Source organism: Phoxinus phoxinus (assembly GCF_949152265.1).
Source record: "Phoxinus phoxinus genome assembly, chromosome: 1".
Classification (NCBI taxonomy): Eukaryota; Metazoa; Chordata; class Actinopteri; order Cypriniformes; family Leuciscidae; genus Phoxinus; species Phoxinus phoxinus.
In genome coordinates, this window is record NC_136876.1 from 19,741,598 (window position 1) to 19,760,651 (window position 19,054).

General features: G+C 36.7%; 2 protein-coding genes across 4 annotated transcripts; both read right to left on the reverse strand.

The window, feature by feature from the left end:
• Positions 1-153: 153 nt before the first annotated feature.
• LOC306995048 (nuclear body protein SP140-like protein) lies at positions 154-11,391 on the reverse strand. 2 transcript variants are annotated; one of them, XM_079606256.1, is made up of 16 exons: positions 11,289-11,391; positions 10,531-10,674; positions 10,233-10,334; positions 9,981-10,114; positions 9,705-9,752; positions 7,343-7,405; positions 4,025-4,069; positions 3,910-3,940; positions 3,638-3,817; positions 2,946-3,079; positions 2,799-2,867; positions 2,557-2,672; positions 2,372-2,471; positions 1,146-1,205; positions 912-1,055; positions 154-797 (listed from the first exon to the last, which is right to left on the reverse strand). In XM_079606256.1, the coding sequence occupies exons 2-16, from the start codon at positions 10,646-10,648 to the stop codon at positions 717-719; spliced, it is 1,425 nt and encodes a 474-aa protein (XP_079462382.1). In that variant the 5' UTR covers positions 10,649-10,674; positions 11,289-11,391; the 3' UTR covers positions 154-716. The 2 variants fall into 2 exon arrangements, with proteins under 2 accessions (XP_079462382.1, XP_079462383.1); XM_079606257.1 differs by having other exon boundaries at positions 10,531-10,656; positions 11,289-11,381.
• Positions 11,392-11,813: 422 nt separating this feature from the next.
• Positions 11,814-18,760, reverse strand: LOC306996289 (uncharacterized protein). 2 transcript variants are annotated; one of them, XM_079608628.1, is made up of 9 exons: positions 18,624-18,760; positions 15,538-15,704; positions 15,192-15,428; positions 14,759-14,910; positions 14,411-14,458; positions 14,005-14,182; positions 13,473-13,519; positions 12,932-13,013; positions 11,814-12,448 (listed from the first exon to the last, which is right to left on the reverse strand). In XM_079608628.1, exons 2-9 carry the CDS (start codon positions 15,689-15,691, stop codon positions 12,102-12,104), a joined length of 1,245 nt encoding a protein of 414 aa, XP_079464754.1. In that variant the 5' UTR covers positions 15,692-15,704; positions 18,624-18,760; the 3' UTR covers positions 11,814-12,101. The 2 variants fall into 2 exon arrangements, with proteins under 2 accessions (XP_079464754.1, XP_079464753.1); XM_079608627.1 differs by having other exon boundaries at positions 11,910-12,448; positions 18,612-18,698.
• Between the last annotated feature and the right edge of the window lie 294 nt (positions 18,761-19,054).

A 19,054-nucleotide genomic window follows, 5' to 3' on the forward strand; every position in this document is an offset into this window, starting at 1 on the left:
ACTCTAATATGTGATAGAGAGACAAAATGGATTACACATACAGTATAAGAACAGAAAGAATATAATTCACTGATCTGAATGAATAAAGTTCAGCAAACACAAGCAGAGTTTATATTAAATTATGAAGAGAGGACCATGAACACAGATGTATTTCATTATAAACTTCCACTTTAATTACAGATTTATAACATTGCTATTTAGTACATTTAAAACTTGCCGGAAGCAAGATTTGCTTCTTGGCCTGATTGTTTAGTCATACATCAATGGAAAGAGAATTATTCAAGAAAAGGAGATAATAGTCGTACTCTCCCAAATATTGCATTGGGAGTTGAATTTTGTTTAATTATACAAAATATGTTATTTGTTACCGACAGGTACTATACCTTATAGTATAGGCCTATATCTGCATTTATTTTGAGTCACTCTAAGACTATTATTATTATTATTATTACTTGACATTTACACAAAAAACTTTTGAAGAATTTCTAAATGTAAAATCCCATTTTTAACAATGGTGTCCGTATATTTATAAACAAAACAAATTGTATGGCCATTGTTGCTGTCATTGAAATCCACAACTCTCAGTTATTAAAATGAATGTCCTCTGATTGCATTAAATTGCACATTGAGTGTGAATGTAACTTTAAACTGCAGAAGAGCTGGAAGAGAAAAACCTGACAGTAACTTCTGTTTTGACAAATCAACCCAGCATGATGTTATAGGATCTTAAAGACAGTTTCAAACTCCTTCTTGAAGACTTCCTTCAGCCTAGAGGTCATTCTACTGGAGTCATTATCCTAGAGATAGAGAGAGAGAAAGCGAGAGAATTTAGGATATAAAAGACAGCAAATGTAAAAAATTAACTCTTGCGACAAATGGGAAAAGTTGCATAAATTTCAAATAAATCTCACTCTGTTGGATGTGCAAAAGTTGTTGAAAATCTGCTCAATATCAGAGACAAATTCTTGCACTGTTTTATAATCGTTATTCTCCAGCTCCAGCTTCACTCTGCCCAGCATCATGGGGCCACAGATGTTCTTGCTGTATCCTGGAACCTGAACACCAGAAGTGCAGACGTCACGTGACATATCAGAGATGTAAATAATGACAAAGAGACAGACGAAGAAGCTAAAGAAGAGATTTACATTAGTGCAGGGGTCAGTCATGCAGTCATGTAGCAGTTGTAACAGCAAACACTGGCAGTGCTGAAACAATAAAACAGATTAAGTGTTAAAACAGTGTAGTGTGTGTGCGTCATCTGTCACTATATCATGACCGGATCATGATCACACTTGATGACAACATTAAAAGCCAGGTGTAAATGCACTCAATACCCACTCAAATTAGATCACTTTAAAACAGATGCTGATCACATTTAATGAAGGAGTAAATGCAAATGATCTTTTATAATCTCCATTCAGCTATGGAAGTAATATGTAATGAGGTTAATGCTTTACTTTTTCTGCTTCCAAAACTGCAAAATGATGGTTTGCTCACCTGATCAAAAATATTGAATTATTTGATTTTTTCTTGATTTTCTCATTTCTCTCACCAAACACAGCGCTGTTTTCAGACATGTGTCAGTTAATGCAACCTTATGTAATATGTAAGTGGCAATTTGTATTTTGTGATCGGATCTCTAAACGATCACACAGGAGTCAAACTAGATGAAGGTGTAAATGCCATCTGGCTAAAAATATCCTACTCACCTCAAAAAATATAAATGTCCCTTTTCAGGATGCTGTATTATGTAAAGATCATTTTGTAAAATTCAAATGTTTTAAACAATGTTTTTTCAAGCTTGTTCGATGAACCATAAACCGTTATTTCACATTAATACACTAATACACTAATGCGTTTCACAGACCAGGCTTTAGTCTAGTCCCAGACTAAAATGCATTTTGAGCTGTTTTAACTGAAAGCAACTTCCATTGACGTATCTTAAAATATATCTATGCCATTGTTTTGTCTCGAGATTCACACCAGTAATGTTTTTATAAAGCACGTTAATAAATGCTACTTAAATGCCCCCATTGAACTAAGGCCTAATCCTTGATTAATCTAAGCCCTGTCTGTGAAACCAGGCCTAACAGTTTACAGGAGGTAGTCAATTTAGGTCACAGTTACAATTAAAATGGTAAGACACTAAAGAGACCTTTATGAACTCTGAAAAACACCAGGAGAAAGGTGCCGAAGGCTCCCTGATCACCTGTGAACATGCCATATTCCTGTTGCTGGAGGCATGAGGACTGCAGATGTGAACAGAGCAATAAACTGCAATGTCCGTAATGTAAGATGCCTAACACAGTGCTAGTAATGTAAGATGCCTAACACAGTGCTACAGGGAGACAGGAAGGACATCTTTTTTTACCAGTGTGTACTGAGAGACTGGACTGCTCAACACGTCCTGTTGGGTCTTTCGACTGGAATCCTCCATATTCTTTATCACACAGAATGTGCAGCTCCACTGGCTTCAGTGCAGACAAAACACACAATATTACACAGGTCAACTGTTTATCTTGTCTAGACCAGGTAAAGGTTTTCTCTCTCTCTCACCCATGTAAGTCTCCATCTACGGCTGGTAGGTGACAGTGTGAATGAAAAGCTTGTGGACATTTGTCACAACACACCAGATCTCCCTCAGAGTCACACACGAAACACACGTCATCATTCTGCCGGGACAAGAGTTCATAAAGAAATAAAACAATGAATTTTGAAAAGTTTGTCGGGTCATGCTGATATTCTGGCATGGCAATTGTGAGATAATGATGATGAGGATGATGATGATGATGTCTTACTAGGTATTGATCTGGTTCTTCACAAATCTCACAATCACAGTTTATCATATGCAGTTCCAAAACTCTTTTCTGGAAAAAATGTGAGAACACAGTGTTTTATAAGTGTTTTAAATGTGAATTTTTCTGACACAATGACACATTTTTTACCATTATAAGTTGTCCTAGAGGAATCCCATGGGCCACAATGTCTTTCCTCCATGTTCCATCAGGTTTGTTCAATATGGTGAAATCCCCCGGGCTCAGCCAGACGTCTTTTGTCCTTATGCATCTTCCACAATGTTCTGGGATAACAACATTGAACTATACTCTGTACCATAGTTTAAGAATCTCTTATATTTATGCATCATCCCAAAAAGTATTTACAATGTCTGAATGTCACTGCAATAGACACAAAATATCAAATTAAGTGGCACCTGCAATTGTGACAGAGATTTTGGAACTAACTTAGCTCAGGGACTTTTAATCAGCATTTTGGTGATTTTTAGTGTATATACTCTACCATAGGTGTAGTTAATATTAACTATTAATTATGGACATGTTCGACTAAACATGTTTTTGTCTGAAGAATATATCTATTGCTTTTCACTTAAATATAAACAAACAATTTCCGTGGCATATTTTTCTTAAACTATGTTTGTGCTAGATATCATGAATGCCACTTGGTTTGATAAGTATATCTAATGCAATGACAATTAGACATTTTTAGGTGTGCTTAAAGTGTCCAGATACTTTTTGGAGCCACTGTAGTTATAAATGTAAAACATATTTGACCAACACACAATATATTAACATTTGTAGAAAATTATTTTAAGAAATGTGTCCACTGGCCACTCACACACCATTGGCAAAGCGACATTTGTGTAGGATGCCAGAGCCAGAACCGCAGGTAACAGGTAGGGTAGGACGTCCAAACACGCTCATGTCAATATCATCGTCAGCAAGATCAGAAACGTCACTGACATCATCGTTGTCAACATCACCATCTTCATCTTCACTGCCATTGATACTCCCCTCTGATTCTACAACAAATGCACACACACATTTTTATGCTATATATATATATATACACACACACATAGTATATATGGTTTTGTATAATTATTATATGGACCAAAGCTGGAGTAGTGCAGCTGTCTCCTGCACTGTGAAAAACAGAAACAGCTGTTAAATTCCCTCAAAAGTAAAGTCATCATATATATATATATATATATAAAATCATATCTAACCTTTCTTTTTCTGATCCTGTCAGGTGAGGATTCAGGAGAGTCATTCTGTGCAACAGACAGACATTAAGTAAAAGCATCTCTCTCACACACACACACACACACACACACAATAATTTTACAATATTACTGTTTTTACTGTATTTTGGATCAAATAAATGAAGCCTTGGTGAGCAGAAGAGGCTTTTAAAACATAATTTTAAACAAATAATGTTGGCCACCACTGTATACACACACACACGAAAAAGAAAGTACAACCATTTTGAATTCTATGGTTTTTCTATGGTTGAATACTTTGTTGTATATATCTGCAACATTGTAGTCGTAAATTAATTATAAATATTAGCTAGATTATGTTCACTACCCGTGGCTAGTTATGTATGTTTATACTGAAATATAATTAAAGGTTTGATCTGTTGCGTGTCATTATGTGCAGTGAGTTGGCTCGCGCCACATCTCAGGAAGTCCCTGCTCGTGAGGTAGTACCATAGGCTGTAAAAAAAATATGGGCCGACGCCATCTTGGTAGCGTGTCACCGCGCGTCAATCTCAGATAACCGAAAATGAGCAAAAAGGCGGGATTAGCTGAGGTGACGGCTAACAGTCTCTAGCGGCCAGTCGATGAATTGCAAGTCACTTCCGTGTTGGTTTCAAAAGAGACTGGAAGGTTGCCGCTTGGATAATACCAGAGAATGTCTAATAAGGGAAGAACTGCCACTCTCGCTACACTTCCGGCTTCTGTTGCAGTTCCACTCTGATTCCATATGAGGGCGCTCACAGGACGAGTGCAGAATGAATGGAGGTCTATGGAGCTATACCCCTCAAAATCCACTTTTCTCAGGATATAATTGTTTGTCTAGTAATTTGAATGTTGTATTCGAAAGGAGATGCAAAGAAATTACACATTGCTGGGTGTTAAGATTTTTTAGAGTCACTTATTTGCTTTAAAAAGTCTTTTAAAATGTCAATGACATCATACACATCGTACGACCAGAGATACTGCTTTATATTATCCTTCAGTCCCTTTGGTGCTTTCTTTTCTCTCGAGGCATCGACAACAAAGCTGACACAGGTAAATATACGTGCTAGAAGAGTTTTTGCTAGAAGACATTATGGTCCCGTTTCGTTTCCACAATGCCATCAAGCGGTATCTCTGGTCGTAATCAGTCCTTCACTGACCAATCAGCGTTCATTAGCAGAATGCTAGCGTGTTATGGGCAACAACAACTCAACCTATAAGAAATCGAAAGGACATAAGTACTCGTTCATTCAACTTTCGACCTGTAACCCATGTTGAACTTGCAAAACCTACAAGTTTTCTCAACGGCAATCGGGTGAAAGAGACAAATTTAGCCATCTAGCTCCATAGACTCATTCATTTTGCACTCATGGGAACTACAACCAAAATTCGGTACAATAGGACTTAATAGGGAGTGGCCAGGCTCTCCGTAGACGGGCTCTGATAATACTTTTTCAAAGTTTAGGAACTTTCGGGGGTGGGACTTGGACACCGAACATGCTGATTGGTTGACTCCACGCAACATTTTATTTCAACCACCATTTTTCAAAGTCTGTTGCAGTGAGTGCAGTAAGGCCGTGTGTCCACCAAAGCGCTTTTTCACGCGGCTGGCGTGTTTTTTCAATTGTTTTCAATGGGAGCACCGCGTTTTTTAAACGCCATGAGCGCAACGAGGCACTATGTGTCTTTTTCACGCTACAGTGCTGAGCACTCAGCGTTTTTTACAGATCGCGGAGAGTTGAAGAATGTTCAACTTTGGGTAAAACACAGCGCTCATCACGGTCACTTTGTACCCAGCCGTCCAATCACAGTGGAGGAGGGGCGGGACTAATACCACACCGACCAACGGATATTCTGTATCATTGCAACGAAGCGTCTCAACTGAAAAAAAAAAAAACCTGTGCTGCCAAAACGCTCTCAAGCGCCCATAGCTCGCCGTTTTCAGCAGAGCGCCTAGCGTTTTCAGCTGGCTAAAAACGCTTTGGTGGACACACGGCATAAGAGTTGTTTGCTATTCAAATCAACAATAGAGTTTAAAAATAATATGACTGATGGAGCAATGATGAGGTTCAGGCTTTATTAATAATAAATAAGCAGATAAGCAGAGAAAAAAATCCAGCGGGAACTGGAAAGTCACATGCAGTCCATCGGACTAATTTGCTTAATCTTCATGGTACTTTAGACGCAGACAGCAACCGGTCTGGAAAAAAAGTTGTGGGTCATTTTGGTGGAAACACGGCTATAGTGAGCATCGATGCTCCCTGGTTTTCATGGTGCAGTGTGGGACTTTTTAGGGAGTGAACGTTTCAGTGAACTGTAAAGATTTTGTGATTGAGACAGCCCTTCATTTATTTTTAAATCATTATTAGCCTATTATTGTCCCTGGTTCATTAAGGTACTCTTGTAAGAAAGTATCAGTGGCTAGGACTACACGACATTTCTCCGGGGTTAGTGACATCAACAAGCCTAAAATATAAACCCCACCCCGGGAACACACAGTCCATGTTGAGAAGAAGAAAAGTTGTTGTATAAGAGTACATTTGTAAGTCAGCTCAAACTTAAGCATCCATCTTTTCACATGCAATGGAAAGTCACTCTGTGTGCATCTCACAACAGTTCCTATACGAGCGATTTATAGATTATCATGACAGAATATGCTAATTGAAGATAGTTAACTCCACATCAGAAACACATTCATCAACTAACCATTCAGAGACGTCCTGTTGCTTCTACATGTTGTCACTTCTTCTTGAGTCTCTCCATCTTTGTCTGACTCCGTTTTAACATTAAAGGCAGAACAGTGTCTGTCATTTTAGTGTGTCTGTGTGAGGTAATCACAGCTGCTAACACACACGAGCTCTTGAAACCCCGCCCTCTGCAGCAGCTCATTTGCATTTAAAGGGCCAGGCCCAAAACGGTGCGTTTTTGCAAACCCTCAAAAAGTGACAACTTTAACACGCTATATAAAAATATCTGTGGGTTATTTTGTGCTAAAACTTCACACACACACTCTGGGGACATCAGAGATTTATTTTACATCTTGTGAAAATGGCATTTTACCACCCCTTTAAATATCACCTCCGCCTAAGAAAAAGCAATAAGCCGTGTTTTACAGTAAATTTAGAACAGCTAAGGGGCGTTGTTAGGCACGACGCAGAGCGGACAGCTACCCCCTTTTTTTAACCCCTGCTAAGAACCATATTATATTTTGATTATGTCTTTATACATAAACCATAGATTTCAAAGAGGGTGTACTTTCTTTTTCACATGACTATTTATAATTAGTCATTATCAGGATCTAACCTTCCTTTTTCTGAGCCTTTTTCTGAGCCTGTCAGTAACTGGGGAGGATCCAGGAGAGTCGTTCTGTGCGACAGACGTGGAAATATAGTGTGAAAATATATTCAAGATATTTCACAACATATATATATATATATATATATATATATATATATATATATATATATATATATATGCATCACGTTTTGGGGTTATTTTTGTGCTGGTGTTGTGGCAAAAGTCTTCTCCTCTTTGCATCAAGTTCTAGATGCCAAAACAACGACAATCCTAGTCACACTGTTCATAACCAATGATCTCAGTCACAGGTGTTGTTTTTGGCTTACCTTCAAACTCTTGCTACAATTATTTCACTATTTTCTTGTTTTCTTTGTAAGGGCGGTGGACTGCCAACTATCTATTTTTTGTTAACGTCAAAATATGAGCTTTTTCCAATTACTTTTGTTTGATTTGTTCATTGCAAACAGCTGCAATAAACCTGATTTGCAATGGGGGTTAAATAATTTTGATTACAACTGTATATCAATTTAATTGTACCACAAAGTTAAGCAGTGTTTTTTGTTTTTATTTTTAAAGAAATGTTGAAGGTCATGTAAACAAAAAGAACAGCTTATATTGGCATCGGTTAAAGGGTAAAGCTCAAAATGTACTTTTAAATGGTGTTTGAATGTATGCCTGTCGGCAGCGTGTGTACACAACCACCCTAACATGGTAAAATTCAACCCACTCCTCTTTTTTTAATGTGATGTCACAAATGCTTAGGCCCCGCCCACCGCCGCTGACAGACTCTACCCTATTAGCATAGACCCCGTCCTGAGTGAGCTGTACACAGTCCGCCATCATGTTTATCTCCAAGCCAGAGCATTTAACAGCAGCATTCAAGTCAGAAATGTATTCTTATTAAAAGGTACTAAGTTATTCAATCAAGAGCAGTGAGTGATTTTCTGTTTTTCCATTGTTGTTTGTTGAGTCTGTGATATTCTCACTACATATACTCACTACAGCCTGTGCCTTGGATACTCTGCCAAAAACAAAACGTTAGTTTTTGGCAGAGTATCCAAGGCACAAAATGTAGGCTCCACGCTCTTCTGGAAAGCGGAGTGAGGAGCAGCAGCTCATTTGCATTTAAAGATACATGCACGAGAACATTTCCTTCCACTCAAAAATGGGCATTTAAAACATGGTATAATAAATTATCTGTGGGGTATTTTGAGCTGAAACTTCACAAACACGTTCTGGGGACACCTGAGACTTATATTACATCTTGTAAAAATGGGCACAATGGTGTAAGGCTGGAGAAACTGGTTGGAGAGATAAACTGGTCTATGAAACAAAGGACCTTGCTGGAAATTAACATCTGACCTCCCCCATACGGTTTCACTCTCTGTCACGCCTAAAGACTCACACAAGAATATATATATGTGGTTTAATGTGAATTATTATTATGTTTAGTATCATTTTAAACGTCTCAGAGTGAGTGGTACAAATGTCTCATTTCCAACTAAGTTAAACAAAAAGAAATCAGGTTTTGAGAAGTTTAGAGAAACTGACATACAAAGGAAGGTTGTCTCTAGGCAAATGGTCTCCTACCCCCAAAAGGTGTCAACTCTGAATGTAAATTCCTATTGTCAACCATGTGAAAGAGGTTTGGGCTATTTAATGGTATGCGCGGCAGAGGAATCAAGGCTTTTTTGTATCCAGACTGGCCCATGATGGCTGGGAGTGACCGAGACTTCCAGCCTCATGTATTTATTCAGGTTGGGTTCGCATCTCTTCTCTTTATTCATGTTTTGTATTGATTATCTTTGAATTGATTATACAATTGACCTGATACCTGATTTAATAAATTCTTACATTTGATTATTCGAACTGATTTTGACCTTGTTCATTTAATAGTTTAAAAGTAATAGTCAAACATTCGCTCACTTTTAGTGATGCATATATATTATCAAAACCTTTCATTTATGGAGTCAGATGAAATAACGAGTAAATACATATGAGAAATGTATTGCATTTAACCCAAATTACTTTGAGATGCTGGGAAGACGGAACGCGCAAGAAACCTTCCCATGTTATTGGAAACCCTCATTGGACCAATATAGCGCGGCTTTATTTTGAGCTGAAACTTCACAGACACGTTCTGGGGACACCTGAGACTTATATTACATCTTGTAAAAATGGGCAAAATGGGTCCCCTTTAATATCATTGTGTAGGTGCAACTTCAGCTGAAGTGTGACATAGACAGTGTAAATCACAGAGGCTTGAAATCATGGGTTCATTCATATCATTGTGCAGGCTATTCTACAAACACATCTTACATGTCGAATAAAAATATTCTATACTAGTTAGGTACAAAAAGAGCCAAACCTGTTCATTCTGAACCGGAATTTTCTTAAAGGACGAAAGAAGACCATCCTATTAACAGAAAGAAAAGACAAAGCTAGAAGATGTGCTCAGCTTATAATCAACAGATATAAGTTATTAATGTTTCAATTGAACTGACACTCAAACATTTGGATTTACTAATAATTCACTAATAAAATCAACCCCCATGGGCATAATAAAAATTACTGAATGCTTATTATAAGTGAACTTAAGTGTGCATTGGTTGAAACTGTAAGTAATGAAGCTGTTCTTATGCACCTTAATAAGTTTCTGGAGTGGAGTGTCATTGTAAAAGATGCTGTTCCTCCACTTTTTGCTCCTTTCTTTTCCTCCAAATATCTCAAACTCATTGGGCTTGAACCACTGGCCTTCACTGAAGATGCACATCTGCACTGAAACCAGAAGTTGATGTACAGTTTATTCAACCACTATACTGGAATGCCTTGTGGACTTATGTTTTACAGCATCTGGGTGTGTTCTGAACTAAATTATTTAAGTGTCTGTACTTACTGTTATTATATTTCTCCACATAAAGGACGCCATCTTTATCTCCACATGTGACGGGAAGTTCAGGTTTGTTTTCAATTATTTGTCTCAAATTCTGTCTGGAGTCTGAAATAAAGGGCAGATGTGAGTCATGAATGAGCTTCGGATTGCCAGAGCAGTGTTAATTGTATGCCTCAAATCTTTTTAATTTATCTTTTCTCAGTTCATCAAATTTGTTGTAAAGTTATTTTGAAAAACTCAATAGGGTCTTTGGCTTGGCTCTTGTTGGGTGTACATAAGGGGGATGGTCCTGTTTGCTTACAAGTTTGTTTCCTCATCTTTATTCCCCCCCCTCGTGGTCCTTTCTTTTCTCTGTCGTTCTCACTGTCTGTGCTGCTCTCCGGATCCCATTCAGATTCTGATTCAGACTCAGACTCCATGTCCTGACCTGTGGTTCTCAAACACACTAAACATTGATTATACAGGTTTTACATGGAAATCAACGTTTTTGTTTATTAAATGCATTTTTCACATTTAAATACGATCGTGTGGACTTGCTGCCTAAATGTGTAATTATGAGTAATTTCAAAAATGTTCAATACAACAAATGTACAGTATTGTCTTGTATTCAAAATATACATTTTCACAATAAATTGCATTTTAAAATGACGAAGTAATTTTCACTATTTTAATAGTAAATATTGAAATCACTACGGTAAATTAGTTAACCAGTTAAGTTTTTACTCTAGACATATCTGATGGACACCATCATATTGTTTACATTATTTTAATGAATGACTGAATTCTCCGTGCTGTTTTGTTTGCAGAAGTGTCCCAAGTCATATAAGAAACAATTAAGACGTTACAGATTATAATGAGACTGAGATCTAATGAATGTTCAAAGCGAGTATTGACACTGAAACAAAACTGAAAGTTACTTCATGAAAGTGAAGCAACTGGAAGTTACTGGACTCTTTCCTGTTTTGCAATTTTAGTGACAAAGTTCAAGAAAAGAGAAACCATCAGACCAGAAAATATTCACATTAAAATTGGAATTACCAATAACATTAATATACTCACCTTAATGCTGTGTCTTGAAGGTCTGTTTTTCTAGCGCTCTCTCTCTCTCTCTCTCTCTCTCTTTCTCTCTCTCTCTCTCTCTCTCTCTCTCTCTCTCTCTCTCTCTCTCTCTCTCACACACACACACCCATACAGATAATGACGTACACACACTATCAAGCTTCTTTTCTTTTTACATGCTCCACCTAACCACACCTTCCAGCAGCTCTGACTTTATATGTCACTGAGAGACTATTCCACCCGATTACTAACAATACAAATAGACTTGTGCATCGTTCAGAACTGAATTGAGATTTTTTTCTGTCAATTCCTGAATTTGAATTGAGTTAGAATGAAGTTAGAATGAATTAATTAAAATTTTAGTAGAAATAGTTTTTTTTTATAAAAATAAATTAATATAACTAATTAACTAGAAAAGCATTGCTTGTCAAGACAAAATTAGAAAGTTGGCTTGAAATAAGTTTTGAAAAAGTCTGAAGGTTTACAGGCCAGAAACAGAGAGAAGAAACGACAGAATAGTAGATAAACATTCAGAGACTATGACTGTATTTGCCTCAAGCAGTGACAGAAAAGAAACATAAATTTTGTTTTCGTGTTGTAATGTGACAAAAACAGTAAATTATTATCAAAAGAGATGTTTATTTTCTTGGCCCTTGCACATTAAAAATAAATTGGTGTATTAGTTACCAGGTGAAGATGTATACATATCTAATCACAGCCTCTCAGACCACAGTTCTACTTCATCGGTACTGGCCAGCTTTTGTTTGATGCCCATCATTTCCATCCCAATCAAGTCCTTACAACATCTGTGACTTACTCCTGCTTGACTAAGGAGTGAATCTGAGGATTTTCTATAGCAGCAGGTGTTATACTGATGGATTGTGGCAGTGTATCATGTGACTGCTTTTCCACCAGCTTCTTTAAAGACAAGTCAATTGATTGCAGGGTGTTGTTGATGGTGTTAAACTGTTTTTCCAGAAGTTCATATAATTGCAGCTGCCTTGTTTCCCGAGTCTCTTCAGAAGCAACAGGGTTCTGCCATTCAGCAGGAGAAGCGCTGACGCTGACGCTGAGCTGTCCTGCTCCGGCTGGGTCATCTGTGGTCTGGACGGCCTCCTCTACGACACGAGAGACTCCAGGTTCTGAAGAATCAACAGGATCTTGGTTTGGGGAAGGACAAAGAGTGTGAATTAAAAACATTTCATTGTAGAGTGATTCATGTTATACAAACTTAATTAATTATCAGTCACCCTGCTCTTTAATACCAGTAGAAGTCAACACTGCGCTACATTTGATTAAAAAAAATGTAAAAGCTTAACAAATTGGCACAATCTACTATTAAATATATTCATCAATAGTTCTTATATCATTCAACAGACATGACTTAAAGCATCTGATCGAGATAAATCATGAGGATGCGTTTAAAGCACACACAAATAGGTTAAACAAAAAAGGTTAAACAAAAAAAAAAATGCAGTAATAGACACTGGCAATATTTAAATATTCTTACTCTAATGAGAAGCAGAAACAAAGAAAAACCTTCATAGTCTAGTAATAACCATTGTGAATTTTAAGAATTAGAAAGTTCATAATGAGAGATATATATATAAGGAAATTTGCAGAGCCAATTGGAATTAGCTAACCCTTATCACTGGCAGTAGATCCAACTGGTTCTGCGGTGTTTTTACTGACGGTTTCAGCTGACGTCACAGATTCTCTCCTGTTCTGTTATGAAAAAGAAAGAATAAGATTTAAGTAACGCTTTATGTCTGTTTGTTAATAGAGGATATGTGGGCACAATAGCTGGGTACATTTCAGTAACTAAGGGAGAAGGTGAAGGATAAAGTTAGTTATTTGGGATATAAATGACTACAACAGAACTTGAGCTGAATTCCCCCAGCGCCATATTGTTGCTTCTTTTATTGTTATTTTGAAGAATTATTGATTTTTATTTTTTTAGTTATTGATTCAACTATAGGCTTGAAAGCAGAGTTTGCAGCTTTTATGACATCCCTTCAACAACAATAATATTATTAATAAATATATCCGAATAATATTTGAGATGATGCATCATTATCATAATCATCATCATATATATGCTAAACTCATTTACAATATAATATAATACCTATACAATAATATAATAATGCTGTGTTTCAATTTATCAGTAAATGCACACCTCACCATTTTGACTCTTTCGGCAACAGATTCGGACTCATCTGAAGAATTGTCTGTTTGTGGTAGAAAACAAGCAAAAGCCATAATCATTTTAGGGTCAGTTAATGCAGATGATCACGTACAAATAAATAAATAAACACATATATACTTTTTTATATTAAAAACCCATTGACAAATGTCAGTCATTGACAAAGCTATTTGGCAATCTAAACTTCTGGCAGCCTGGCTTAAAGATATAGTACAACCAAAAATTAAAATTAGCCCATGATTTACTCACCCTCAAGCCATCCTAGGTGTATATGACATTCTTCTTTCAGACAAACACAATCGAGTTATATTAAAAAATGTCCTGGCTCTTTCAAGCTTTATAATGGGAGTGAGTAGAGTCTGAGTTGTACCACCTAAAAAATGAACTCTGACCCAACACCTAATCTGATATTGTCACATTATAGCAATGCTCTACCTACCATATATTTTGCTACCATACAGCAGTGGGTTTTAAAAGACAAGAAATGTACAGATACTTATTCAAACTTACCCGGCTGGATTGTTTCCCTCTGCAGTGTGTTCTTTTCAATTCCACACACAGGTATTGAAACAGTCTTAGCAAACAATCTTTTCCAGGACTCTGGAAAACCTTTTAAGGCGTTTATCAATTCATTTCTCCTTGTCATATTTTGCAGAGAGTTTGCACGGCTTTTGTCTTTCTGCGTCACCTATGGTAAAAATAAAATAAAAATGGTAGTGATAATAAAGCATCCCAAACCTCAATGGGTCATCATTTTTGTTATGAAATCTAAGGCAAACATGATAAAAAATATAAAATTCACAGATTACAAATCTGTAATGTTGTCAGTTTGAACTATAAATTAATATGAATATTGGTTGTTTAATGGCTAATGGACTTATTACTTTTGTTTTGTTACAGTATATAATATATATACCTGTCTAAAGGACTCCCTCAGGTGTCCGAACTCTGGAAGAACCCCACTCTAAAAAAAAACAGAAGAGTTCATTTAAATCAGACGAGGACCAGTAAAATGAGGTTTAAATCGATTCATAAAAAATTATTCATAAAAAATAATTCATAACATCCATCAGTGATGTAACTGTTTTTAAAAGTAGCCTCTTATTTAACACATATGAACATCAACTAGATAGGTTTCTTTTGCATTAGGTATATCCATGTAGCGAGACAATATTGACCCTGGCATAAAGTGGTGGAAACATGTCCCACCCGTAAATGACGCCTATGCCAGCCAAACATCCAGACTGCATACATACATACATACCTTTATGAGTTTCAGTAGTTGCACTTGTTGAAAGCCTTTTGATGGCCTGTAATAGATGTTAAACCTCCACCTCTTGTGACTTCCCTTCCCTCCAATCGCCTCGAACTGAGTGGGACTATACCACTTCCCTTTACATAAGATACACTTCTCTCCTTAAGACAGAGAAACATGATACAGAACATATGGATAGGTGTGCATAGTATGTACATGCAGAACAGGACTGTAAAAATAAAGTGCTACCGAAATTATACATGTAGGTTTGTTAAAACATTTGAATTACAGTAGACTAGCATTCAGGTACATATTGTTTTTTTTAAAATATGGTGTATTATTCACTTTTAACAGACAAAAGTTTGTTTTAACATCAATTTGACTTTAACAGCTAAACACATTTTCTCACACAATGTACAAAATAAATCTCTCCAAAACTTACCAGTGTCATACTTTATTCTGTGAAGAGAACCTGCCATTTTCCCACAACGAACAGCCAGTTGTTTCTTATCTCTGACTTCTTGAAAAACATCTGTGTTTTGAGTAAAGATGTTTGAGCATTTTGTCATTCTCTTTATTCTCTCATCTTTACTAAAACCTGTTTCTGAGCAGTTTTCCTTCACTTCACATTCTGGCTTAGTCTGCTTCGTAACTGATGCAACATTCATCTTCTTCGGGTCTATGAGAGGCAAATGTCATATTTAGTTTACTTGACTGGATCTGCAAATGAACCTCAACTTCATTCTTTAGTTCTAATTCAAGTTTGAAAATATGCATTCTTTGCTTACCTGGAAGCATGGATGTGTTACTTCTGGCTTTTTTCTTCTCGTTACCATTTTTTTGATTCATCTTTCTTTTTTCCCTTTGTCTTCCTTTACTTTTTTCCATCTCGCTCAGCCAGTGAGATTCTGAAGCGCTGCCCCGATCCATGAATAAATTCATGTCCTGTGGATCTCTAAAACATAGCCATCATTTAGTTGTGGATATTCACAATTGGTTGTAAAATTAGGTAGGGCTCTTTGTGTTGTCAAAATGTAACTTTGATAATATCTACCGGTAAATATAATAATTTGGATTCCTTTATACAGTTTAAACAAACGCGAGCACATTTAATTTTTGATAAGAGATATGTACAGATGACTTCCATCAAAAACATTCAGTCATACACATTTATCTTTGGGCATAACAAAGGAAAAGCCAAAATTACCAGTAAAACACAGAAGAAAAAAACACCATTGACCTGGCCTAAAAGATTTTCACAGAATAATATGAGTAGGCAACCTAAAATAATTATAATTACAAATAAAATAAATAAATCTTTATAATCAAGACATTTACATGACTTTTCCAGTAGTTTTAGATGAATAGGAAATAAGTACAAAGATTACATGGGGAAAAAACTCCAGAGGTTGCCGTAAAAAAAGAAGAAAAGAAAAAGTATATTCATTATAAAAAAGTGCCCATTTTAAGATTCAGAACCATGGCTCTTCCAGGTCTAAAAATTACGCCATCTTGTATATTCACATTTTCTAGACTGTTACGTGTGTGTGTGTGTGTGTGTGTGTGTGTGTGTGTACTGTGTAGGTTTAGCTTTACTTGTAAGGGCCAAATGTCTCCACTTGTACAGTGAAATATTATGACGGTCTGACAAGTGAGGATATTAGTTACTGGCCCTCACTAATTTAAAAGGCCAGATCGGCCAATTTAAATCTAGTGTTTTGCATGTTTGTGTGATGGGCTAGGCAACTTTATCATTACCCTGATATAAAATCAATGGACGTTGATTCGTCAAAATACCATATATTGCGTTCAACAGAAGAAAAAAACTCATACAAGTTTGGAACAACTTGAGGGTGAGTAAATTATAACAGAATTTTCCTTTTTGGATGAACTACCCCTTTAAATTCTTTGTGGATGACGAACCAGGTAATTAGTTTGGACTGCTGCCCCCTCTGTTGGGTAAAATAATTACTACACGATTGCTCTGGTAACCAAAGCTTCTGATCCTATAGTATCCAGCTGCAGACCCGCAGCACCACCAGTTTCAGAACCCCAGCGCCAGAACCGGAAGTAGGGGCGGAGCTTACGTTCTAACACCAGCGCCAGAACCGGAAGTGAGGTGCGGAGCTTACGTTCTAAACCGAGTAACGCGTTTTGGAGCGTAATTTGCTTAGACACGAAACGGTATACTTTTATTACACACGAAACGTCATACTTATACGTATGTTATAATGATACATTAAGGTACAGAAACATTGGGCTTCACCATATTTTTAATATCGTGGTCCGTTGTATGCATTTATATTTACTATGGTTATTTTTTTATAATAATTTTTACAATGTATTTACCTACATATTGTAAATACAGTTGTTATGATAACACATTTATTTCTATTTGTATATAGGACAGTTAAGCTGTCATTTGTAACTATACAAGAATATAGAAACTATTTAGCTATTTTAGTAAAATGTTCTTATTAAAGTGGTACTACAAGCAGGAGTATGTTGTTTGTGCACCACAAATTGACACTTACCAATCAGGTATTTCAAATAATTGTAAACTAGCATGAGAGAAAATGCCACAAACTATTGTAAAGTGACACGTACCATTGTTAAAGTAATTATGAAAACTGTCACCAATCATTCAGAAGTGTGCTGGACCTTGACACTGCTTTTCACAATGCAGAGTAGTGTACATCTGTAGATCCTATATTATAATGTGGATACAGCAAGTCAAATATTTGAACAAAACATTCGGGAATCTCCAGAAGGAATATATATTAAATGAATTTGTAGTTATTGTAGACTAATCCTCAATGTTTAGTCAATGGTAGCTTATCAAATGTATACACCTTTTTCAGTAAGCAGAGACAGAAAAGAGACTCAACAAATATGTAAGTTAAAGTAATGAATATTTAGAATAAAAAAGGAAAAATTACATAAAAGCAGATCATCATTCATTCTGTCAGCGCTGTGTTGTGGTTGCGCTGTGTCACGTGACAAGCAGTGACGCGTCACCTTGGAAACCATAAAGTGACAGATTCGAAATAACGGTCGCCTTGAAAAACTCACGCTGGGGAGTCAATTAGAATATTTTAAACTTACGTGTGAAAGGGTTAACATTCTTCAAATTAGTGAAAATTCTGTCATCGTTTACATGCTTGTCTCATTGTAAATAACTCCGCCCCTCACTTCCGGTTCTGGCGCTGGGGTTCTGGCGCTGGGGTTCTGAAACTGGTGGTGCTGCGGGTCTGCAGCTGGATATATCTCTTCTGATCGGGCTTTTTGCAGGCACACAGTTCCAGTCGGGAACAGGGCAGTGCACAAAACACCGGAAATGTCTGGTCACACTAACTTGGAAGCTCTTATATACTGTCTATGCTTGGAAGTTCTCTCGCGCGTTTTTTTAAAAAGTAGAACAACACAACATGAGCGAGACGCTGCAAAATACGCGAGAAGACGTCTGTCTAAGCTCTAGCACGCGCACATGGACATGGAACAACGACGGAAAAGCAGGGCTGAGGAATGACAAAATAAGTTCTGTGTGAACGACCACTAACAACCAGAACAGAAACTTGCACATTGGACTGTTTGTTTTAGGAAACGACACAATAAATTTATATATATATATAGAAATATTAACTTACAAGTAGATCATATTTGTGCTCTGTGCGTCTCTATATTTTTATTTTGTTGCCAAAACAGCAAAAGCTACAAGCAATACTAAAAGAGATCAGCAAGCATGTTTTAAGCATTTAACAAGATAACATTATCGTCAAGTTGCAACTTGGAAAACGGCCTACCCTTTTCAACAAAACACAAATTCAAATACAAGCTACTGATTAATAGCAACTAATATTACCTTGATATTTACCTCAAACTCTTTAGCTGCGGGGTAAGTTACTCTGTGCAGCACGAGAGGAGGATTTCAGGCTGGAACTCTGGGGGGTGGGTGGGATTTGAAGCACGTATTCGTAAGGGTCAGGGAAGGGGGCGTGTATGACTGAGTGCAGAGGATGGTCAGTCAGTCATCTCATATTTATTCTTATTTTAAAAATAAAACAATCAAAATAAAATTGAACACTAAAAATTTTCATATTTCATTTGTTTACCTGAATTTCAATGTTGCCATACTCCGGAATCAGATAACTTAATATGCAAATGTGTTGTTAAATTATTGAAAAATGAAACATTTGGGAATCCCTGTATTTGTGTATTAAATTAACAAGTAAACATGAAAACAGCAATGAATTACACAAAGTTTTCCAGGTTTTAAATATTTTTGTCCAGACTTTTGTTTAGATC